Source organism: Varroa destructor, unplaced genomic scaffold (genome assembly GCF_002443255.2).
Source record: "Varroa destructor unplaced genomic scaffold, Vdes_3.0 BEIS01000002.1, whole genome shotgun sequence".
NCBI lineage: Eukaryota > Metazoa > Arthropoda > Arachnida > Mesostigmata > Varroidae > Varroa > Varroa destructor.
In genome coordinates this window covers 6,509,146-6,533,698 of record NW_019211455.1, presented here as the reverse complement: position 1 = coordinate 6,533,698, position 24,553 = coordinate 6,509,146, and the positions used below count along the sequence as shown (strand labels likewise).

The 24,553-nt window shown below is 39.0% G+C and overlaps 2 protein-coding genes across 5 annotated transcripts; one reads left to right on the top strand and one right to left on the bottom strand.

Annotated features, from left to right (window-relative positions):
• Positions 1–246: 246 nt before the first annotated feature.
• Positions 247–16,048, bottom strand: LOC111243862 (putative sodium-dependent multivitamin transporter). 4 transcript variants are annotated; one of them, XR_015322153.1, is made up of 12 exons: positions 15,841–16,048; positions 7,791–8,132; positions 7,388–7,476; positions 6,725–6,929; positions 5,589–5,742; positions 5,249–5,389; positions 4,886–5,046; positions 4,480–4,647; positions 3,661–3,815; positions 3,327–3,472; positions 1,209–1,696; positions 247–434 (listed from the first exon to the last, which is right to left on the bottom strand). XR_015322153.1 is itself a non-coding variant. In XM_086981421.1 (12 exons), exons 3-12 carry the CDS (start codon positions 8,047–8,049, stop codon positions 1,465–1,467), a joined length of 1,710 nt encoding a protein of 569 aa, XP_086837547.1. In that variant the 5' UTR covers positions 8,050–8,132; positions 9,537–9,602; positions 15,841–16,048; the 3' UTR covers positions 247–1,464. The 4 variants fall into 4 exon arrangements, 3 of the variants coding, with proteins under 3 accessions (XP_086837547.1, XP_022645817.1, XP_086837548.1); XM_086981421.1 differs by adding an exon at positions 9,537–9,602 and having other exon boundaries at positions 247–1,696; XM_022790082.2 differs by having other exon boundaries at positions 247–1,696.
• Positions 16,049–16,744: 696 nt separating this feature from the next.
• Positions 16,745–23,999, top strand: LOC111243864 (hypoxanthine-guanine phosphoribosyltransferase-like). The gene is made up of 6 exons (XM_022790083.2): positions 16,745–17,158; positions 20,120–20,413; positions 21,142–21,207; positions 21,929–22,076; positions 22,342–22,418; positions 23,627–23,999. The coding sequence occupies exons 1-6, from the start codon at positions 17,105–17,107 to the stop codon at positions 23,678–23,680; spliced, it is 693 nt and encodes a 230-aa protein (XP_022645818.1). The 5' UTR covers positions 16,745–17,104; the 3' UTR covers positions 23,681–23,999.
• Positions 24,000–24,553: the final 554 nt, after the last annotated feature.

The following is a 24,553-nucleotide window of genomic DNA, read 5'->3' as shown; positions in this document are numbered from 1 at the left end:
CATAACCCTGTGTACGATGGGCAAAGGTAGAGTTTTGTGACAGCTCACTAACATGCATAGACATAACAGAACGGGAACGCGACTATCGAACTCCTACATATAACGTACACTCGATATAATATAACTAAAGGAACTCTGCAATAAAAAAAAGAATCGATGCTATAACTTCTGGAATTAACGATAATTCCGTAGTTAATTAATTAGCGTCTGACAATATACCTAGTTTAATTAGGAGGTGATACGAAATCTGTGAAGTTTTCTTTATTATAGCACGCAATTACGGTATGTATTTCATATGAGATTATAATAAGCCTCTCATATTCGATTTGTTATTTGCTAGTCGTCAAGTGTTGTATACCTCTGAAGAGCCGGGCCTGCACCAACCTTTTTTCGCGATTTTTTGGCCTTTGTAAATGTAGTAGAGGAATTAGAAACTATAAGGCGACAAAGAAAGCGATAAAGCGACAAGAAAACACGATAATTTTAGGAACATCGGTGAGGTCGACAGAAAAACGACTTGATTTCATCAAGTTGCCAAAAGATAATGATAAAGAATGCCAAATTCGAAACTAAAATCGATACTTCTTTCCATTTTCCTAATAAATTTCGCTGGTTTTCATAAAGTTTGCCAGCAGATCCTTTAGTATATTATATTTTTAGTCGGCATATCTACTAGTATCCCAAATGTTTACATTATTATACATCATCATTATTATTATTATATATTATCATGAAGTGCCGAAATCATCGTATTTTTATGTAATGTGGTATGTCGACCTCTAAGGCTCTTGGAGAGGATGTGCGACTCGAAAAGGCCGAAGGTCACAGGTTCTCAGAACTTTTCAATGGTACGCAATAGTTTCAAAAATGGCTGAAGCGTCGCGTGCTTCTCGTTCGACCTACTATATATATATATATAATGTTTAAAATTATTAGACTTTGTGTACACATATTTATGTACATTTGCGTAAAAAATAAATTATTTTTCTATATTGACATATACTTCTCAAACTATCAAATATGCATTCTAAGCTATTCGCACGTTATCCTTGCCTGTGCGCATAGCCGCATATAAAAATAGAATAATTTAATCTTACAATTGGATTAATTGATCATCTGTCGTATCTGTTACCACCTATACGTTTTTTCAATGGTTCTCCGCTTATATGCGATGGTTAGCTTACACAGGTAGAATTTATCAAAAATACCTGCTGCATTTGTTTTTCATGCTTTGCCCGCATTATTTCGAACAGTCGAATACTCGAGACTCTTGAGAAAGTAACTTGTTCGTTCTGTGACCCTGATGGTTCGAATAGTGAGCGGAACTCGTGTTGAAATTAAGTTATCTCGTTTCGTTGTAGTTGGAGGCAACGAGAACGTTACGGACCACCAACATACAACATTATAACACGCATATCCGCGTATTCATGTCATGATTTCTTCATCCAGCACCAGGGGAATAGCTCACAATTTGTCAAGTCGATCTAGGCGTTCAAGTCCTTGGTCCTTGAATGGCTGCGACCCGTCCAAACAAATCGATAGCACAGGACTAAGAAAACGTTTGTTGACTGGAACCTGAGTGGGCCAGATGAACGATGCTAGAATACCCACAACGAACGTCACTAGCCATGTTGCAAACGTATACCATTGATAGGAAAGATTGCACAATGGCAGATACATACTGCACGACTTCTCACTGAAACGGAATACGACATGATGATATGTAAAAGGAACATACCCTTTAGGCAATGTATGCTTGTTTGTTTAAGATGTACCGCAAAGGCTGCTATGCATTGTTTCGCTCAAAGCAATATGATGTTTTTCGTTTTTATACTCAGATAGTCTTACTTCTTTTACCAGCCCAATGCTGTTCTTGGTATTATAACCCGTTTCAAACGATCTGGGAAGCGTTATGAACGAAAATAAGCCCAGATCTCCAGGCCTCGTAAAACAACATATCTCTATAATAATGGTGCACCGAACAGTTGCAGTACAGCGGAACTGAAATAGGCGTAGAATTATGAAGCAATCTAAAATACTAGGTACGTCTGGAAAGTCTCCGAACGGAGATTATGTGCCTCTCTTGCTATATATATATAAAGAGGTCATCTTAGAGTGGCCTCATAGAAAAAGTAGTAGGACAGCTTTCTCGTCGTATCTGACCTAATGATCAGTCGTCAGGTTACAAGACGTTTGAACGTCATCCACAGATTGTCGATTCACAGACCGTTGACGTATGAAGCGAATGTCTGTATACACCGACATTACTAAGCTGTCGAGACCTTTTGCAGAAGAGTCACATGCTAGACTTCATCTATCATTGGGTCAATATTGCCTAGTACCTTCGACATTTGCATACTGAATAAAATAGAGATAAGATTGTTCGATAACATTAATTATTAAGACGTTTGTGGCAGTGCGTAGGCTATACATACACGACAAGCCAATAGTTGCCCATCATAAGGTGCTAAAAAATTACTAATTATAATAACTGGACTGCGTGTATAAATGATTTACTCTAGATAACTCCGCTGCATAACAATTAGTAAGATATAACGCGCTCAAAGGGAGAAATGCATATTGAAAATACAATAGCAACGGCTGATGTCAAATAAGCCCTGTTCTGCTCTGTGCCCATGTAATGCTAACGTTTTTTAAAGACAAATTTACAGTATAAGCAATTACTAATTACAGATCACACGTTAATCCGTACCGTCTTACGGTACAACGAGCAGTTCATCATGTCTAATCTATGGTAGCCATAATATTTTATAAAATACTCGGGAAAATAATGGCACTTTACATAAAGGTATATATATATACCTTTGGGCAAATCGGTCGTGAAATGTGAGATCCAGCATCGTATAACATTTAAATTCTACTTTCCATACGGAGATGATAGAAAATGGGTCGAAATATGTAGCGGAGGGCCTAATAGGTGCTGATATGAGCCTGAATGTTATATGCTTCGTACAAAGCAGGATAACACTGATTTGCCAGTGTGACGGGGCCAATTGGAAGAAAGTAGACGTCAAATTGTCGGGTAGAAATTTACATGACATTTCATACAATTCAGGCCGCAGTATGCTGTCGTATTGTATGAAAAAAATTAAGAAATCAATGAAAAATGAGTGAACGCATTAAAAAAAATAACTAGTAACGTGAATGATTCTACGACGTTATTGCAGCAGCACTTCATTGACTGACACTATATATGTGATTATGGGGCATTTGGTAGCAATTAGCTCGTGAAAAGTGACAGCACAAATACCTGTGATTATTTTGTTGTATTAGCCATTTTAATTTTGGGCGTGAGAGTGACTTACATAATAGATATATTTCTGACAATTGGCTCTTCAAGACAAGCATCGTTGGATAAAGGTAGGTGAGCTGAAGGAGCTGCTTCTAATAAGGCTCCTATTCCGATCCACGCACCGACAAGAAGTCCACAAATGGTTCCTACGATTGCTGACTGAAAGTGGTACAAATGACCAGGAGGTCACATTCATGTTTTGGTTAGATAGCTCAAGCTATGTTCAGAGTAAGTTTTCAACTATACAGATCAGTATTATCATGTTTACACATGTAGCAGACGTGAATTTCAGAGCAATGCAATACAACTGAGCGTTTAACGAAAAGACCGTTTTGAAAATGAGATACCTTTTGGCTGCATCTCGGAACGAGCATTCCTAAACAAAAGGAGCCTAGCAAGGGTCCACCTCCAATGCCGAAGAACACAAAGGATGCCTGAAGAACTCCACCTAACCGTTCGGCCACAGCAGTCATGAGGACACAGATGATACCATACAGTAGCGCTGAAACCAACGCCAGAAAATCAACCAACGTCAATAGTTTTATAGTAATAACATAAATAAGAAAACGGTAATAATAGTAATAAAAAATAAACCTTATATCACAAAATAGATCTGTAATACTGATCACATACGTCTTTTTTGCTAAAAGTAGAGATATGGATAAATGCTTTTACTAACATGCGCATTTTCCGCGAAAGTCCTGCGAAGGTCTAGGCCCGTTTTGATTATATCGAAAAAGGTGCGTGTTTCGAAAGTGAATTTTATCAGAATTAGTGGTGTAACTTAACTTTATGCCTAGCCTGAATATGGGGAGTTTTCGCCCTGTAGTTCTGCAGTAGTAGCCTTTAGTAAAACTGATTTAGAGCTCGTCACCAGAGGTGTCTACACCCGAATAGGTTTGCTGTTCGCTATAGCGGACTTCTAGACTGTTAGTGCCATCAGTCGTATATATATACATGTATCTAAAGCCGAAAAAAATTGACATAGGCTGTTTTTATGGAAAACCGCTATGCTTGCTTACGCATCTTTCCCATTTAGGTAACTCTCAAAGTTCGTCGGCTCTTGTGCAAGATCTTTAGTCCATCGTCACCCCAAAAAATACTCGTTAATTGTTATTGTTTGTTCTTCTGATATGATATATACGTATAACCATTCGATAACCTACCGATAATCTTGATGATGAGCGACTCGTGTGTATCTTTGCCTTTTCGTATTGGTTTCACGAAATCCTCATAGGACACCGCAGCCAATGAGTTGATCGCTGACGAGACTGTGCTCAATGCACCAGAGAAAATGCCCGCGACAAATAAACCCGGTAAACCCACGTAATTTCCTGAAAATAATACGGTGAAAAAATAGCTTTCCTGTAAAGGCAAAAATTGATCTTTGCAACGACTATATTGTATAGAAAAATATCGTCTACGCGTAGCTACAATGATCTCTAGAATCATATGAATACCTATTCCTTCATGATACATTGCGCTATAACAACCAACCCACAATGTTTGCGTAGATTTTACATAAATACCACCCAAATTTATATATATATATAGTAAATAAGTTTTGCATACCAAAATATTTCATGACGAAATATGGCAAAATCTGATCGTCAGTCGAGATCTTCCCTGTTATGTAGGGATCGCATCCATTGAAATTGGCGTAGATAACCAATCCAGTCAGGCATAACGTGAGTGACAGAGCAGACAGAATAGGCCAGTTTATAAATAATGCCCTGAAATGATGAGGTATGCCTTTTACAATTATTCTATGTTTATATAAAAATGTATACAACTTATTTGAAATAAGCCAAAGTAAAATACAAACACTTCCAAACTTCAGTCATTAATAGATACCATTTCGTTTCTTTTTTTTTGCAAATTAAAATCTGGCACTTACCCGAGGCACCAAATTGAATCATAACAAAGATTGCTTACGATTGCGCTGTTCGGAGCCGCTTGACAGTTAGAAGCCTTTGAACCTGAGTTTGATTAACACCATAGAGTGAAACATACATAAAAAGGCCTCCTAAACCTAATGCCCAAAATGTATGGCGTTCCTCAGGATTAAAACTGAAACTGTTTTGTCGAAAAATGAAAAGAACAGAAAAATGTGTCTTGTATTAGTATATGGGTCGCAGAGTGCTGATACAATGAAACATTGGCACTGCGCCCAATAATTGCCCATCCCTTAAGAATGAGTATGGATGATGCTGAAAATGCCCGTAAAATATTTAGGTTAAACTTCAAGGAAAACATCAGGAGAAAACATACTGACTTCAAGAGATTCAATCGGCCTCCTTCCTTGGCAATTCGTAGTACATTTCCAAACCCGCCTACACGAATGGTTCCTGCTATTTGAATTGCTATCATAGATCCAAACATCAACACAGACTGGAACACGTCTGTCCAAAGGACCGCCTTCATTCCACCTGAAAACAAATGTTGTCGCATCAAAGGAACGTTTTTCTCGGGATTCATGCCGCTCGTGCGAAATTTACGACGTCAACAACACCGACCAATTGTTAGAGAAGCGGCGTGGTGTAGGTAGTAATCATGAATGCGCGGCTACCCTTAGTCCAAACGTTAAAGTTAGCAAAATGGTTGCTATAACATACGGTTTCCAAGTCGTTTCGCAGGTCTGTTAAAGGATCAACAGAGAAATCCCGACAAGTTACATCCCGATTAGATCTTTCAGTGGGTGAAGTGAAATGACGTCGGCGGGGTGACTCCAAGGATTCCGTGGGAATAACCGAAGGCGTTTAAAAATACCGTTTATTAACGGCACAAATACAAAGCTAGACAACGTGCAGGTATATACAGACAGATGTTTTAAATATGTAGGACGGAATAAATCTATATAGATAAATTAGTATGACCAAAATAAAGCTATTCACATTGGGTGACAATATGTTTGTTGTTTCAATAATAATAAGGCTACAACTTTGACTAGCGTTTTGCCTTGGCGACCAAAAACCTACTTGGTCGCATTTATTAATAAAGAAATAATAGACGGACGATGGATCTTTGGATGGAATATCAACTGAGCTTCAATGTTTGTAAAGGATCAGTAACTGTTGCCAAATGCATCGTTTAGGATATGTAACTTAAGTTACCTGCATATCGTTGAATATGCCAGAAAATATTTACTCGCACTGATAGAAGAAGAACAAAGCTTTCTGCCGGGCAGTGAATGAGTGCGTATCATCAGCACCAAATTAAGTTAAGCACAGAGCTAAACCAGTTGCAAGCATCACCGTATTCTAAAGCCACTAGATACTCCCGATGTTTGTTACAGAAGAAACGTAGATCTTCAGTTTTGACAGCCTCCTGGCCAACATGAAACAGCGATAATAAATATACAATTTACAAAATGACAATTGCAACATTTAAACAACATGGCTGATACCATACCTAGTGTACAGTAGAACGTACAAACAATCCCGACGCTTAAAATTGCACCCCATTTCGAAAGGTGCGTGACGGCATGTAGCGTGACCGCCGGCGCGTATACTACGACAGACATATAGAACACCATCTGTACGATGAAGATAGCCGACGCCAAAAATCGGGTGGGACGACCAAAACGCCGCTCTAGATACTCGTACGCAGATACCACCTAAACACACAAATACCTGGCTATCAGCTCTCGGCTAAATTGACGAAATTATAGTATGTAGTTTCCAACTAGTATTACGATAAATGATAATACAAGCTATCGGGTGCCTCGGATCGACTCTAGGCCATATCAAAATGTAGTGTTAAATTGTTTAAAATTGACACCTAGAGAAGATTGCTTATATCAACGTAAATATATCTGCGTAGGCGGTTCCCTCTTATTCTTGATGTTGACGGCTGCACTTCGTCTAACGGAACGCTACTTACCTGCAATTAAATCAGCCTCACAAATCGAGCCTAGCTGCCCACAAGGACAATAGGTAAGATTTGTGACACTGGGTGGATTCTACCAAAACAGTATTACCTTGTGGTTAGGGGCAATGCTACCGTTCGACGGGTTGACGGTAGCCATCCATAGGTTATACAACAATTATAAATAATAGTATAAATTATACTTACTTGAAGACGAAAGAATACTGGGAGGAATATAAAGGCAGCTATCGGAGTACCAATGATATAGGCAATGTTAATGATGAAAAATTGTATCCCTGCAATTTCAGAGAAAAGCCTTTATTAGAAGTATAAGCTTGTTTTTGTTCCCATACTAAAAATGTTAATGTTTCAACTGTAGACTAGCCATCAAAAAGGCTATGCTTAATATGGTACAAATGTTGATATTTATCAGGATTTGCGAAGGAAATCGCTGCCATAATGTCGATTGATCGGACCGCATATTAGATCAGTAAGTAAAACCTTATCAAACAACGTCGGTAACATCTGATCCTAATCTAATGTAAAGTCTGATCCTAATCGGTCGGTGTAGCTATACGTATTCTTTCAAAGTAAATCGTTCCACTCTTACCAAAGAAATAGTTCTCTTTAGGGACGCCTAGCAACGACACGGCGCTCATGAAGCTCGCCATAAGAGAAAACGTCACTGGGGTAACTGACATATCTCCGTCAGCCATGAGAAACTCTCGCGCGGTCCTTTGTCGTCCGCCCGTGAACCGGTAGAAAATCCCAATACCCGCTGATATGGCCAGTGCAACGGCCAATACGGTGACGTCCCACGCGGTGAGTGTGGCCATGACCGCCGACTCGTCTGGAGCTGCTTCGGACATTCTGTTTTACTGCACTGCTCGACGTAATTTTTTGTGAAAATTATCTTCCTCGAACTACACGAAAAAACAAGGCGGGACCTCTTCTGCAAGCAGAGCGGATATGTGGCAGATTTACGCGATGGTAAATTTTATATTCGTTCTATTAATAGATTCTGTCTGTAATGGCGTTAGCGTTGGCGGAAATTTGTTTAGAAGTAACTTGGATTGCCTTAACTTACTTATACGTATCAAAAGCAAATACGAAGCAGGAGATTATTCGCATGGTCTTTTTTAGGATGAACGAAGTGTCCAGCTAAACAGATCTCGGTTCAGGAGATTGTTGAAGCCCCAAAACGTATGCCGCGTTACTTAGTTGGTCGTTACCGTTGACTGTGTCATAGGCTACACGACTCATACGTGCTTTCTCCAACACAAGTTAGATTGTTCAATTATCACTTCTTCAATCAGAATTGATGCACATACGGGCAAATTGCCACTGGGGCGAAACCTTCTGTTTATATATATACAGACACACAGACACAGACCCAGACCCACACACACACACACACACACCCATACGCATTTTATATAACTTCTCTGGCTCAAAGATCGAGATTTAAGCGGATTGGATAACCGTTTTAATCACTTATATATTCAGTAGAACGTTATTTTACATTACTATAATTCTATAGCAAGTCGATCGCAATTGTTATTTTTCTAGCTAAGTGACATTTTTTAGTTTACGCACTTGTTGTTTACCGTATAAAAGTTTGTCAAACTTACTTATACGTGGTGGTTAGTTAAAAGAAGACTCAGAATTCAATCTTGTATACTATACGCTGAGAGGCCCTTCGTTGCTGACCGTTATATCGTCACTACCAAACCGACATGAAAGGAAATCTATAAAGCTCCTATTGCCGCACCAAAAAAGATCTAGGTAGAGAGATGAAGGTCATATTCGAGAGTACATATCGAATATCAATGCGGAACTAGCTTTATAGGAAAATGATCCAAACATTCCTTAGACTTAGAACGTATAGTTGAAGAAGTCGTGTATCTTGCGGCATGCAAGAAACTGTCATGCAATCTGATACGGCACGACGCGCTTAGTAACCATCATCACGGCACATATCAATGGGTCAAAATAGGCTTACGAGGGGGTGAAAATATACGCTTACGCTTGAGATTTCGTTTACATTACACAGCAGAAATAGATGCTATTTATGACCAAACAAAAGATACGCATGATTATCCGGGTCGTTGCTATTGTGCAAAATCACGTACTCACTCAAAATGGCCACCTTAAATGTTAACACAGCCTCATTAGCTGGCCCTGCATTCACGCATCGTCGCATAATACTATTGATCTGTCTTTCATATCGTCGATAGGTCTTCACCGTGATACAGAAATTCTACCATAACACCTCAAAAGAGGAAGTTCGTTTCGGTGAAGTCTGGCAACTACGGCGTAGACCAAAACTTGGACCGGATATTTATAGATCGCTTGCCTGAACGGTGGCGTCCCATATCCAAAAACGGATCGTCCCGCATCTGTCCTGCAGTGAGTGTCGATCCTGAACAACAAGAACAACAACTTGCTAGGATCAATTCTATAGCCGTTATAACCGCTACAACGCTACTTATCCAATCTATCTCGGCGTCTTGTATTGGAAAGGAACTATAAGAGCAAACCCTCCGATCAGTGAATACTACTATTTGTATTTGTGAGATCAGGAAATCAAGAAGCTGACAAAAAGAGAAACGTATCGTAAGAAAAATAGAAATCGATTTACGTGTTACCCCATGTATTATTTTATATTACACGTATACTTATCTCATTCATCGTTTTTTTAACTTTGAGACTCTGCTTTATTTTCTATACAATAAAATGAAAATAGCGCTTATGTCAGTATCTGACAGAATTCTGCGCCGCCTGCAGACCATTTAAATGGGGTGATGTTTCCATTGTAAAGCTATAGATACATTCTAGTATACATAGTAACTTGCAGGCCTTTTTGAGCATTAATATCTATTAGGTTAGCTAATTGTACTATATATATTCGTTCAACGTAAGCCCATCGTCTCGAAAGCTTAGTAAGCTTACTTGCGCCTCAATCTACACAGAAATCTATGATAGAAGCATGCTCAACTCTCAGATATTTAGCCGATATATTCTTTCAGATTTGAACCAAATGCACGATTTTTACAGGAAGTTCTGGCAGAGTAACTGTGCGAGCGGGTTCTCAGGCGCTGCCTATGAAAACGGGGGATCCGATTAAGTTCAATGATTTATTTAACTGTCTCATATCGATAACATTTGCTATTTGAGAAAATAACTAAGACAAACTTTATTTTCATCCTGTTCTAAGCAAATTTGAAACGTATATCTCGCACGCTATCTATTCACAATTTTGGATCTTTAGGAAGAATGAAGTGGCTGAGTAGCCACATTTTGGGCCGAACTATTATTGGCAATTTACTTCTAGGGACCACCAGGAAACCCAGCTAGGGCGATGTGGCATGCTTTGTCGTAAAATACTAAGGCTGGAAGGACTTTCTCTTAGACGGACGGCTTTAAACTCAAGTATTAAGTATCAATAGGTATCAACTTTCACTTTAGGTTTATTAGTTACCAAAAAAATTGAGAACACCTAAACCCAAACTGTAATTACTATAATCAAGTTCGTACCTAAAATTTAAGCGGAAATCGCTGGAAACATAAATGAAAGCTATGTCGAATTAAAGAGGAAGATATGCAGAGGATCGCAAATCAATGACACCTTTCCTTGGCGGAACTTATCCCGATTAATGTGAAGACTGCAGCCTTTTTTTGTCTTCAGATTTTACTCATTTATTAGATAGTTTAAAAAAACAGAGTCATAAGCGAGAAAATATCTCATAATAGACCAAACAAATAGTTATTAATGAAATCTATGAAACGCAGAAAACAGTGGGGGACTCAGCGAATTCGAATTTACCGGCATTGGATACTACTCTGGGTTTCGATCAACCACAAAGCATATTCTTTGTTATCGTAACATATTAATACTGCAAGGTTTCGTGCACGTGTACCCCCTTCCTTCGCCCCCGCCCCACGAGAAACCAAATCCCTATTCTCAATGCTATCAGCTAAAACTAGGCGTCCGATAAGTCTTACGGTGCTAGCCAATAGGATAGGTACTCTAGGAAAAATGTTATATTTTTTAAGCATTTGCATATTTTTGGGATATATTTTGCACACGATATTTCAGCTTTGATATAACGGTGATTTGCACTCTGAGAGACTTTTTGCCAATTTTTCAGCTTCGATGCCAAGGAATTACGCTGTTTTATGCATCCATACTTGTGGAAGAATTATAGTAGTGCTAACATTTTGTATGTAAATAAATTGCTCTTCATCTAATCCGTCAATATGCCTCGAAGCAGCAATAAAAAGAATGGCATTGAGTTGCCCGCAGCCTTGAGCAAGCTTATACCGCTGTTTTGAAAGTAAACATTTTTTAATACTCCATATTTTATGATTCTGAAGATTCTTTTAAACAAACTTTATATATCAGGAATATTAACCTAACCTAACGTAACAGCTAAGCAACATTTATATTTGTCAGCAATGATTTAGAAGGAAATGAAATATTTTACCGTTGCAATAGCAGACAAGGTTATTTGGTTTACACGTTATACCAATTCATCCTCACCGGGGCCTCACCGGTGTTCCTAATTTAAATAATACGCAGTGAAGTCTTTTTGTAGTAGATTGGGTAGCCTATGCATAAGTTGACTTTAGCGAACGAAATTTCCCCTGTGCCTGAAACATCTGCGCCTTATTTTGCTTATGACTGATAGGATCGATAGCAAAAAGATCTTCCACAACGTTACAGATGAATATTCTTCGTATTATATAACCTTTGGTCGACGTTCAAAGTCTCAAGTGACTGATATGATTTTTCGAACGAGGTAAATGCTAAAAAATGCCCGAGAAATTTAAGCAGACAACAATTTTGTATCAATGTATGGATGTTGATTAACAATTTCCTGCAGAACACTAACAGCACTGAAAAAAAAACACTGACTAAGCGTCGGGGTAATCTACCCTATGTTTTGTTGTATGCATTTAGTCTTGTTTCAAAACTTTCGCGCACATATAGTATCCATTGGTCTGATTAAATCTTATCGCGGCGAAGGAAGGCAGTTTATCCACCGATAGCGTTACATATTCGCTTGAAGCGTCGTAATCAGCCATCTACAGAAAAGAGATGTTAGGTAAAAGATTATTATAGGTGTGCTGTATAATAAGCTTGTCTACGACTTTCACACTATGGAAAATGTCTGAATATTGACTTGGGCCCCTCTCTATAAAAGAAGTATTAGCTTAAAGGGGCCAGTCGACCCAAACGACTGGCCCCTTTAAACTGGGTATACACGATAAACTTCGCGGAGTGTCTATAACTATTTACTCAGAAATTGGTAACTCTCTTATTATGGCGGTAGATTACTGAAAAGTTCACCATATATAGAGTGATTCATATTAGATTGTAGACTGATGCCAAAGCGGTACCGTTACATTCATTAACTTTTCGAGTCTTAGGCATCATAACCTTGCAGACTGATTGACTGCGAAGTTTGAAGTTTAATCGTACCAAACGTATGATTTCTCAGTAGTGAGATAGTCTACAGAGATTGTTTTACAAAAGTTTATTTTTTTTTTACCGAGCACGTTCGCTCCATTATACAGGCATCTTATGAAAAATAGATAGCTTATCTCTGGCTTTTTCCTTTTCTAATAAAACGATTTAATAAAGTCAAACAACTCCTTTAGACCAAGTGTCTCGTGTAAGTTCCTAAAAGGAGTAGCTATCACGATTTGGTAGGACGGAATGAGCCGGAACCAGCAAACGATTTCTAGAAATAATAAAACAATAATTTTTTAAAAAGTAAGCAACAAAACCGTGGATACGCCTCTGGCTATGTTCTACGACGACTAATATACCCAATGAGGTAATAAAAACCTTCGAAATTCAATAGAGTATAAATGGATTGTGCGATTGTTCAGGTGTTGTGTGTTAGCACGCATATTGGAAAAAAACCTTCGAAAACAGGAACAAGAATCTTCATTTTGAATAGACTGTCGATAAAAGCTGAACTCGTAAACGAAGGGCTATTGTGCAAAGGGACGGAATCTCTTCACACCGCCTAAATAAATGACATTCAAAACATGCGTTTTTGCTCTCAAGACCTTGAGACACTCCCACGATATTGTTATATTTGAGCGCTGACGCAATTGCCATGTGATAGATTGCTTGACATTATTCGTTAAGCCTCTAGGGCGTCATCGGATTCTCAGAGACTCATAAAATGGGACGATGGTTCTGACGGCCATAAATTACCCGTAACTCGTTGCAAAGGCGCGATTAAAAAAGCCTGTTGCCTAAAGAAACCTAACGGAGTTTAAGGCAAATATTACGGCTCAGCGTAGCCTTTAAAGTGGTACTAGTGAATCGCAGATTGAAAGACGACGATAACTTTTAGACGTAGACGTAAGTTTTGCTCGCGATCACGTTCATCAAAACTAAGAAATCTCGTGGTTTCTAGTCATCTACCAATTTCGAAGATTTCTTTGATGTGTCCAGATGCTGATGAGCTTAAAAATCTCAGAAAGGAGTAAAGAGACAAATTACTGAAAGCAGTAAGCCGATCATCTTATGTTATTTCCAACGTAGAAAACACAAATTTAATTTTCACTTTTCTAGTTCTAGTGAAGTCACGTTTTGTGACCGTATAAAACCGGATAAATAATACAAAAAAAATCGTTCGTTTCAAATTTGACACGAATTTGAATTATGAAGAAGTAAAAAACGGTCCTAGATTAATGATCAGTTAGTTAGATCAATTAGAGGAAAGGAATCAGCAATGATTTCGCTTGATTGTTGGAATACCCAGCCTTTGCCATGCAATACTTGGCTCTTTTTCAATACGTATATAGATACATGGTACTACATATTTCGAACTGAACAATTATAGAGATATTTTATAGAAACCATAATATTTTGCTCGAAATTATACTTGGCCTTTAAATTTTTAACCAAACGTTGGCGTCCTATGGGTTGTTTGCATTAGTTTTTTTTTTACGAAAATAATGACTAAGAGGATGATGACGACGTTCGGAACAGTATAATTTTAGAAGTTAATAACTTTCTAAACGTTCTGTATTTGTTATTTGATCCTCGAACAAACGACAAAAGCTTCAAGTGTGACACCGTTAGCATTTGTGGCGTATGTACGAACTTAATACTAAGCGTCAGCACGTTTTCTAGATAGAACATTGTTTCTTTTAAATGGGTAAAGGCGTCATTGTATGCAGCTCAGCTAGCGTAAAACTACTTACGCCTAGAGGCTTGAAAACGAGGGCACACTTGTGCGTCGTAGCAAATAAAAATCTTAGGCCAAATGGAGAAGACGGAACTAAATACTTTGTTCACGTAAGAGCTAGCATTCAGCCCCGATGTACCACAGGAGTCGTATCTATATGACATTGACGCCAATCCAACGGATATAGGATGATAAGCTAAGACGGACCTTGCTACTCGTACGATTATGTTATAAAACGGTAAAACAATTAAGTACTATTTCAGCGATACTGGTGCTGGCCAAGCTGATAGTTCTATTGGTTACACCGTGTCTACCGGCAAATGCTTCTGTGTCAAATGAATAAGAGGCGTATTCAAATTATACGTAACGTGCGAAAAGAATATCTTTTTTTTGAGATGCATAAATCTAACACAGACAAATTACCGATTAGATCCGATAACGTGCCGAATAAAATCCCATGTGTCAGGTCTCTCCGATAGGTCACCTAACACCGGTTCTGTTCTATACCGCTATCAAAAGCTTCGATGTCACCTACAGTCAGACAACTAGGAAGGCGTTCCTTTGCGGCGAGAGGCAATATGCCTATATCTTGAAACCAAGTCTGTCGAAATAGTGGCATTGGCATTTTAATTGAAAATCGAAAGTGTTCCAGCGGCAATTTTTCTCTCATGGATATTTTTCCATGTGCAGTAATTGCGCATCTTCAGCCTATTGATTGAACGCTTTACTACAAGGTCAGGTATTATATTGTTTTTTTTTTCCACACAAGGAAGAGTTTAGATGTGGGCGTTTTACCTCAGGTATTTTGGCTGGTCAATCGAGGTTCGTGTGCACATTACCGGTGCAGACACATACCCGAAAATTTACTTTTGATATAATTTGACGTTTGTTACCGAAGTAACGAGGTAGAAAGATACCGAGCTACTAGCACTGCTGCTTCGGAGTCACAATGACGACACGCGAGTAAATCTGTCGTTTGTACGTATCAAATGTTCGGCCTTAGCTCACGCTATCCAACTGTCGATGGAAGCTAGATAGAGTTCCAGTTAGTAGATTGAAGCCTATCACATGTTCATATAATTAGAGCTTTGGACGAACGATTCAACTTGTGTGACTCTCGGCATTTTTTAGGTCTCGTACTGACACAATTTTAGTCTTTGGCAATGCTTAAAAATAGCCGTGGCTTCACTAGAAAAACCTACTTACCTCTTCGCTGATCTTATCTATTACATTGAGACTAACTTCCTCAACGGTCGTCCAGCGGGGAAATGTTAGCCAGGTATGACGGGGTCGCAACGCGTGCAAATTTTGCCGAGACCTAAGTAATAATCAGCTAGGAACTCACTCGGGGCGTACAATTATTATTTGTAGAATACAAAGAAGTACTGACGTTACCTCCTGAACATGAGTGAACGTTGCATTTGACAAATACAAATTGTTTCTTACCTCTTTTTCCTCCGTCGCATTGATACATCAACACATCCTTTTTATACAACCTAACATCAACTAGCACTGTCCGTTCGCGTACGCCAATGGCGGCACGTGTCGTACGAAAGCTGCCCAGATAGTGCAGCGCGCTTCACCGTCAGCCCTCCTATGACTCGGTCACAACCACTGTGGACCATAAAACATGCGCACAACAGTTTAGCAAAACCGGCTTTGGAGAGAAGCAGGGCCGCTTGCCAAGGAGAGGGCACGCAACGGCGTCGCCTTCGCAAGCGCTGTTGCTTACAGCAATATCGACTGAAACTGCAGACAAGAAATCAAGTCGATATTGGGAAAGAGAAGGCTAGGGGGCGGGAGATAAATTCAAGCGTAAGGCGCGCGAATCAACGATTATGAGACAGCTCATTCATTTTAACGTGGATATTAGTCACAATAAAGTCACACTATGCAGTCGGATCCAATAGATGCATTAGGCCTATGAAGTCAACATAATTCGATGCTAATTCAGTCTATAAAAGTTTCTATGTGAAATACGCCTCTGCCTACGCGACATCGCTGTAGGCAGTAGGTGATAGATAGCCTGTAGCATGAATTTTAATTGTAAGAAGGGAAAAATTCGTTCACACTACCAGCGATAAAAGATTCAGTTTTTTATTCAGCCTTGCCTTTATCCTATTCATAGTTTTCCTGGTGGCGGTTGGGACGGGTCATAGGATAATTTGCTGTTTTGGGCTCTCGCGCTCCACGGTGTAGCGCTGCCATAGCTTCTATTGGTACCGTTGCAAGAAGGACTGGATGGAGCCCGCCGAAATAAGTAAGGGTGATGAGTTTCCACAGATAAGAAAGGGCAAAAGCGGTTGAGAAAGGGCATTTCTACAAACAGTAATTGAACCGAGAATCATATCGTCTAATAGCGCTAGTACAGCGAGAGTTAAAAAAAATCGAGAGTTTGAGGGGAGAAAAGAGGTGTCGGCTAGAAGTAGCGCCGGGTGGCATTTCAACCGCTCGAACAGTCAACAAAGCGTGAGGCGTCTGAACGAGACGAGACGTATTGCACGCAAGCGTATAGTAATACTATAGTTACCCAGTACGAATGACACGTAACCGGTAAACCGAGAAAAATCGCTTGTTCGCCTACAATGAAGTGACTAGAGAGGCTACAATTCGTTCTATTAACACTGGTCAGTACTGGAAAAGTTTATCGCATCCGCGCAGCGGTCGAAAAAAGGAAACAGACATTGGCCCACTGAAAAGCAGCACGACCATGGCAAAAAACGGGACGACCACTAACGACCTAACGAAGTCATCCGCCATAAAGGTAAGAGTGAATTATAATCATGCCCGATGTGTTGTACTTACTGCAGAAGTATGTACCACCCATTGGAGGAATGGAAACGACAGGTCAATAATCAGACATGATTGACATGTTATCAGTGTCTCTGTCGACTCCCATTATCCGTAAGGCACAATATCGATTGTGATAGAGTTAGGTTTAGCTACCTGAATGTAACCTGGCAGTTCTAGTTTCATCTGTTCAGTTCCCTCGTTTGGTGCTTCTGTAAACCCTCGGCGGTGGAACAGCAGCAATTCTGTTAGTAATTACCTTTAGCTATGTGGCATCGCAATATAGTATAAGGCCGACACATCTAACGTGCAGAAAAGTCACTCCTCCATGCCAAAAAACAGCACAAGGCACGTGTAGCCAACGCAAAGTGTACACGTGTGCGCGCTTTGAAAATAACCTAATTATCTGCGACTGGAAAAAAAGTATCCAGGTGCACAATAGTCGAAATGTACTTTCGTCTCCTTCGTAATCCAACTTGTTTTAGCCGGTAGCAGAACTTGACGGTTCCGAAACGTTAATCGACGTAAAGTTGTTCTCCTTTTAAGTCGTGTTGTCCTCATTTTCTGTCCAACAGCTATCTCGCTATGGAAATAGACATGACGTTTTACGAAGCGGCAACTTGATAAAAGCTTACAACCGTAAACAAGCGCTATGCTTGTGAATTTGTCCAGCAACATTTCGTGTTTATATAAGAAGAAAAACTCACAATCAAACGTTTGTCAGGACGCCAATGAATGGAAGCGGTATGGGTTACGAGTAGCCTCTGTCGTTCTGTGCGACGATAGAACGACAACTTTGGCCAGCCAGAATCGACGTGGAAACTCACCGCGTATAGAAAATAACGATCAGTTCGATATCGTCAATGTTAGATCCTAGCTAGCTGACAAAAAGCACTTGTAGAGAGTCATTGTGACGATCGTTTGTGCTGTTCATGTCTAGGATCCGGATGCGTAGTATAGGGTATGATAGATTTATTTGAGCCATCCTAACGATCATTTCGGACTATCTGAGATGTGAACAATGGGAGTAAACGCTTCGCGTACCGACGCAAAAGTGGCTTCAATTGGCAATTGAATAGAAACGAAATTCTCATGCTGTATCGTATTCTGAAGTCTATAATTTTGCGCACCATCTAAGAGCAGAGGTTCGTTGCTACAAATCAGGTATTCGAATTTGTTCGATAACTATCTCTGTTCTCTCCCGTAAGTATACTATGACAACAGTGGCATTATTTCGAAATTCTTAGGCACGTTTTTTATGGGCGGCGATACATTGTTTTTTGCCGTCTGTGACCAGCATGATGTATTGCAGAGGAATGTACTAATGGACAGCGTTTCATCTCTTACTATTGGGTAACTATTGACTAATGATTATTGAAAATAGCAGACAAAATTACTACCTGCCAGACTACCTATACATAAATCGATGGTAAACGATAGACGCTTGCTCCAATAGCCAAGCGACCTGTGACAAACGCGTAGATCAGTCATTTTTTAGCAGACTAGATCAAAAGATTGACAGTAACGAATATGCCTAGTGGCGTGTCTCAATTTTCATTTTTTTCTCATCCTATTTCTCTTTTTTCAAATAGCCATCATTCATCACGATTGGAACTTCTACTCAAGACTCAATCCACTAACTCGTCACTTTCAAAATATTCCATCGTCATTATCTGAAGAGAACTTTTCAATAGTTAACTGTAAATCAACAATTTAGACAATAATATTTTGTCCAGATTAGCTCTCACCGGTTAGTCGTTTTGCGTTCACCTTATGTTCTTTTGGGTCTTCTATAAGTTAAATATTTAATTTTTCTAAAATTTTCTGTACGCAGCGTATCTTGTCGAAATTGTCGCTAATTATCGTATACAAACATTCAGATATATCGAAACTGGCTTCTTAAACTCTTTAAATTTAAGCCTCACATGAAAGCCTTTCTCGAGCTTTTCAGAAGCCGTATAATAGTTAATAATAGCGTAGATCATCGATATAGAACCAAAAAAGTCTTCATACCCACGTCTCGTTATGCCCAGTGCGAAATAATTAAATAATAGCGATCTTCGTTAACATTCCAAAACGACGAACATTTCTCCATCAGGACAACCTTGTTACTCTTTTTTTTTTTTTTTTGCCTAGAAAGAACCGGTTCCGGCACCAGTAGTAGCGAGTTACGGTGTGCCTATTACAACAGGCAATTCGTCAAAGTTCCTCCCAATTTGAACGCATTATCCTGTATACATGTTATCTATTCTATTTGAACCATTTCGTGAGCCCACACTCGAGATAGAAGCCAAGAAATGACCAAAGAGCATGGCAAAACGTATTTCTTCCGTATTCTATCAGGACTAGACACTTCCCACATAGTCGGTTCTATATATATCTTATACTACATCGATTTGCACTAAATCGACCAGTGTTTTTAATAGTATCGTCTTTTATTGACGCATTTTGTTTAGTATGTATTGCTGGAGAGATTTAAGGCAGTGATCCTTGTTTTTTTTTTCTAAATAAAGATTCATTAGCTGCACCCATTATGGAAAATTTTAAGCTAGCCTCAAAAACCTGCTGTGTATGCTCTCTATTATTATACAAATATACCAGCTTAGTTCCTATTGACGGGTTCCTCTGGTTACTTGAAGTGACCATAGCAGTTCAGCGGCGCGATCTTGCTTGATTTTAGCTGTGGCCATAACAAGAGATCATGCTGTTTTCGCTTGGTCAGAACTCCACGATATTATACGAGAACAGTGCTATAAAAATCAATCCCCAAATGGAAGCAATGCCAGATTTGTACTCCCATGACAATAGCTAGTGGATATTGAAACGTAGATCCTTCGCTCAAAAATCTAGGGGGGGGGGGGATAAAAGCAACAATTTTGAACCATTTTATTTGTGGATGCAATATAAACTTTACCAACTCTCTACGGTATTTCAGATTCCGGATGACTACGCCGGATATCCACTGAACTCATTCTGCATTCCTGCTCACTACTCCGAGGACCTGGAAAGAATTCTGTTGCCCTGCGGCCTCATTTTGGACCGCGTAGAACGGTTGGCGAAGGACATAGCTATGTACTATCAGGACCAAAGTTTTTCGGCATTTTGTGTCCTTAAAGGCGGCTATAAGTTTTTCGCCGACCTTCTCGACCGTGTGAGGCAATACAACCGTTTTGCGGGGCATAGTTCTGTCCCTTTCTCAACTGAATTCATTCGTATTAAAAGTTATGTGGTAGGTTCATAGCTGAAAGTCTTTTTACCTTCGTTTCACTTATAAAAACGATTTCGTTGCTTTGATTTTGTACTCCCGGGTTTGATTTAAAGGCAATTTCTGTACGTTTTCTGAGAACTCATGTAACTGTTATCAGTTGCGTGCAGTTACGTGTAGTCAATGTAAACATTGTAACACCACCTGGACGTAATAATCCGAAATGGTCCTCAGCATGACACGGGCAAGGCCTCTATTGTGAATTGGGGCTGAACGGTTTCAGCGTGATGCAATGAAGCACTTCACATACGAAACCTATGTTAGATGTTTTTCTAACGTACTCATGTATTAACTTTTTTTTTGCAGAATTGTATAATATTCATAGGATTTAATTTTCCTCGATTAGTGCATTTTGACCAACAAAATATTTCATTTGCTGTTTAAAACTGTAATTCCGTTTGGGAAGTTTTTCTGTCATCTGCTGCTACTACTTAGTAATGAAAAATACTCTGAAGAACCCTCAAATTACAAACATAAATTGAAAAACAATATTAGGGACAATCTTATTATATCTCATAACCATTTTTTTTTGGTACTTTTCCCAGATATACTTTAAATCGGACGCTTTTTTTAAACTAAATGAATCGTCTTTCAAACAATTATTTAAAACATGTCTGAAATCATTAGAGGTGAAAATGGTATCTTTATAACAATATTATATATAATTAATCTAACTCTAATTTTTTTTACAGGATGGTCAATCTACCGGAGAAGTTAAAATGATTGGGCTTGATAATTTCGACAACATTCGAGGCAAAGTAAGGTTTTTTTAGTAGTTTTAAGTTCTGTCACATTCTCCCAGGGCGATGAACTTTCTCGTTAGCCAAAGGTCGACCATCTAGACTCTCAACTTCGCCTGAATTGTTCTCTATTATAGCAAGCGGCGTAATATGAATATATTCGGTAGTGTGGAATTGTAAGCATTATGCTTTGTTATTGGGTTTCAGAGATTCCAGCCGAATTTTAATGTTCTCAGAGCTAATTCTTTATAGATGATTTCCCTTACTTCTTGTTACAAGAGGCATGGTATTGTCTTGAAATGTGCTTGCAGGGAAACAGGGAAAAATAGGCTACAAATTTTTTTTCATGAAGCCTTTGGACACTAATTAAACCTTCTTAGGGTTGGGCAGCTCTAAGGAGAAGAAATTCTTATTACTAAGACCCAACGTTTCGTGATCTTTTTTGGTAGGGCTCTTTTTTCTAAGGCTGGAACATCTCTTAACCCCGCTGATTGTCTATTTCCTAGTAAACGTGATGATAAATGTTGCGTAGATAAAGTAACTGAGCGGGTTGAGACAAATGTTTCTAAATATAATCCCACTGAGGTAAAAATATCATAAATGTAATAGTTGTTTTTCGCGCTATCCGCTAGTCGTGTTCGTAGAAATTAAAAGCAACACTCACATATCTTAATTAGAGATAATTTTTGTTACACATTTTTTTAATTATTACTTTTATTTTGTTGCGACTTGCTTGTAGAATATCCTCATCGTGGAAGATATCATTGATACAGGCCGCACAATGGTTGCCCTTTTGGAACACCTCAAGGAATATGAACCGCGCGAAATCAAAGTGGCTTCACTCTTCATCAAGCGAACTCCTTTTAGCAACGGTTATCGACCTGATTGTAAGTAAATACTTCAGCGAAAACGATTTGGTTAGATTATATATATATATATATATATATATATATAGCTTAGGTACTAATGTTGCACCTTATTTTGATATTAGTCAATGCACTTCGTTAGAACTAAAACTTTAAGCCTATAATTTAATATGAAGTAGGTAACGGTAGAAAATATAGAGTAGGCGTCCGGCCATGGTTATTTCGTGCTGTAACGACGTTTGTATGTTAACTACAATGCCGTGAAAACTCCGATTGACTTTTTCAGATATTGGATTCGAGACTCCAGATCGTTTCCTTGTCGGCTATGCCCTCGACTATAATGAACGATTCCGTGACCTCAGCGTAAGTACTTCATCATAAATCAATTATGCCGAAAACAAAGTTATTTTTCGAGCGGGAGTTGGTATTTTCCAGTGCCTTCTTATCTGACAAATCCGCATCAGAGCTATTAATTTTCGTGCTTACCTAAGTTTGATAGCTCACGACACTGAAAATGCAGATGCTGAAAGAGCAGAAGCAGGCTTTTAGGCACCAGAACGGGCGGACACGGCAATAACTCTCGAAAGACTGTTTGACTAAAAAAATAAGTTTGGATTTTTTTATGTTAATCGTTCATTTTACCTATCGGTTGTTGGTATCATTTAATGGCCAAAGTTGCTCCTAGCGTATTATAGAAAGATCCAGAAAAAGCTTGATAGCTTTGACCTCAGCAATTGGCCCCACCGATTGCCCCTCTTAACTGCTTTGCAGCCTTTCAATCTTAAAATTGGCTACATGTGGAATGAGCTTAATCTGGGATAGTTTCACACGGTACTTGAGCCTAACGCAAGCCTCATCTAAAAGAATCTTGGGGTTGCACCTGACGACCCGTAACTCGAAATGTGTTTGCAGAATGAAAAAAACAGGGAAAAATAGGCTACGAAATTTTTGTCATGAAGCCCTTGCACACCAACTAAACTAACCTCTTGGCAGTAACGCCATTGAATGCCAGGAACTTCTGTCGCCGTTCCAATTGATCAGCAAGTTTAGCACTCTAAGAAAACGTAACAGAGTGGGACTGAAAATCTGCAGAAGAAGATTTCCACTAAACAAAGGTCTTGACAGACGAGACCGAAAAACAGCTTTTCGCTATATGCCTATCAAACTGGTTCCTATGTAGGGTCCATTCCAATTTGTACCATGCCTCTCGCTGAAATTCAATTGCTAGCCAGCCTGGCTTGGTAGTAAACGGAAAAATAGCAGAAACATGGTGTATCATATGTAATGCAATAATTTTCGTAAATCCTAAGGCGATCATCTTTAGAGAGGGAGACTAATTTTAGAGAGGTTGTTTCTTTCTCTTCGCAGGCCGTCATATGTATCGTATAGGATTGTATGGAAAGCCGAAAATGAATGATTGATAAAGGCATTTATTTACCAGAAGACAAGTGGTAGTACAAAATGTAGTGTTTTCGGTGAAGGTCAACAGTATTTACTCGATTGAATCTGAAATTTCGGTTTGGCCTGGCACCATCTATACCGCTAATTATCGTTTGTTCGTTTAATTTTAGCACGTCTGCGTGATCAGTGATGTCGGCCGTCGAAAGTACGCGAGCATCAAGTAAAACTGTGTAGCGTGTAAGTTCGAACGGGCGGAAAAGGACACGAGCATAGCTGCGTATGTGATTCATGTAACAAGTAGCAGCCAAAATCATATATTTACCATTAAACTGCCACATTACCATATCTGATCAGCTTAAAAATTGTCATATGGTCTTATAATAGTTGTTGACTTCGGATCCGGCTCCGCGTTATTATTCCAAGATGAAAGTAATTACATCAAAAGCGCGTTTGGTAAAATAATAAATATACGCGTGAAAATAATAAACGGTAAACTTTGTTTCGCTGCGAGGCGGAAACATTTTCGTTTGTTTATCACCTTAAGCACTCTATTATATATATATATATATACCGTGGGTTGTTTTGTCATCAGCAGATGAAGCCAGCTGCGGGCAAATACCGAAGGAGAAAAAAACAACGATAATCTTCACGAGCGTAATTATCCATGTCTCTAGTCTATTTCTACAAAAGAGACGTGTTAGAGAGCGGCTAGCGCAAGTGATGAGTACAATGCTTTGTATAATTATATCAAATAATAGTCATTTTAATAATGACTGTAGTATGTTTAACTATGTATATAAATAACCGTAATTTCTATCTCTAATTGTTCATACACTCGAGCATAAACGTATTTTCTGGGTTTGTTAGCACCTATCATCAGTGCCTTTCATAACACTTGCCTGGAACGATCAAACAATTTGTTTCCGTAAGACTATATATATATATATATCTATCAGCGAGCACACCTTTATGGTCCTGTTTAAGCATTTTGCTAAGAAAATATGCTTCAAGGGTACTAAAAGTCAGGCCTGAGATTTTTTTTAACGAATTTGTATATCGCATCATGCCTGTACTATAGGCTGTGGTAAATTGACACT

Bases quoted from the DNA above. Each gene is read 5' to 3' on its own strand.
- LOC111243862 (XM_086981421.1), bottom strand. From the start codon at position 8,049: ATGTCCGAAGCAGCTCCAGACGAGTCGGCGGTCATGGCCACACTCACC. The intron at 6,930-7,387 runs GTAAGTATAATT...TTGTGTGTTTAG, and splicing joins CAGTATTCTTTCGTCTTCAA to GTGGTATCTGCGTACGAGTA. The intron at 5,047-5,248 runs GTAAGCAATCTT...TCATCATTTCAG, and splicing joins CGGCTCCGAACAGCGCAATC to GGCATTATTTATAAACTGGC.
- LOC111243864 (XM_022790083.2), top strand. From the start codon at position 17,105: ATGGCAAAAAACGGGACGACCACTAACGACCTAACGAAGTCATCCGCC. The intron at 17,159-20,119 runs GTAAGAGTGAAT...ACGGTATTTCAG, and splicing joins CGAAGTCATCCGCCATAAAG to ATTCCGGATGACTACGCCGG. The intron at 21,208-21,928 runs GTAAGGTTTTTT...ACTTGCTTGTAG, and splicing joins TCGACAACATTCGAGGCAAA to AATATCCTCATCGTGGAAGA.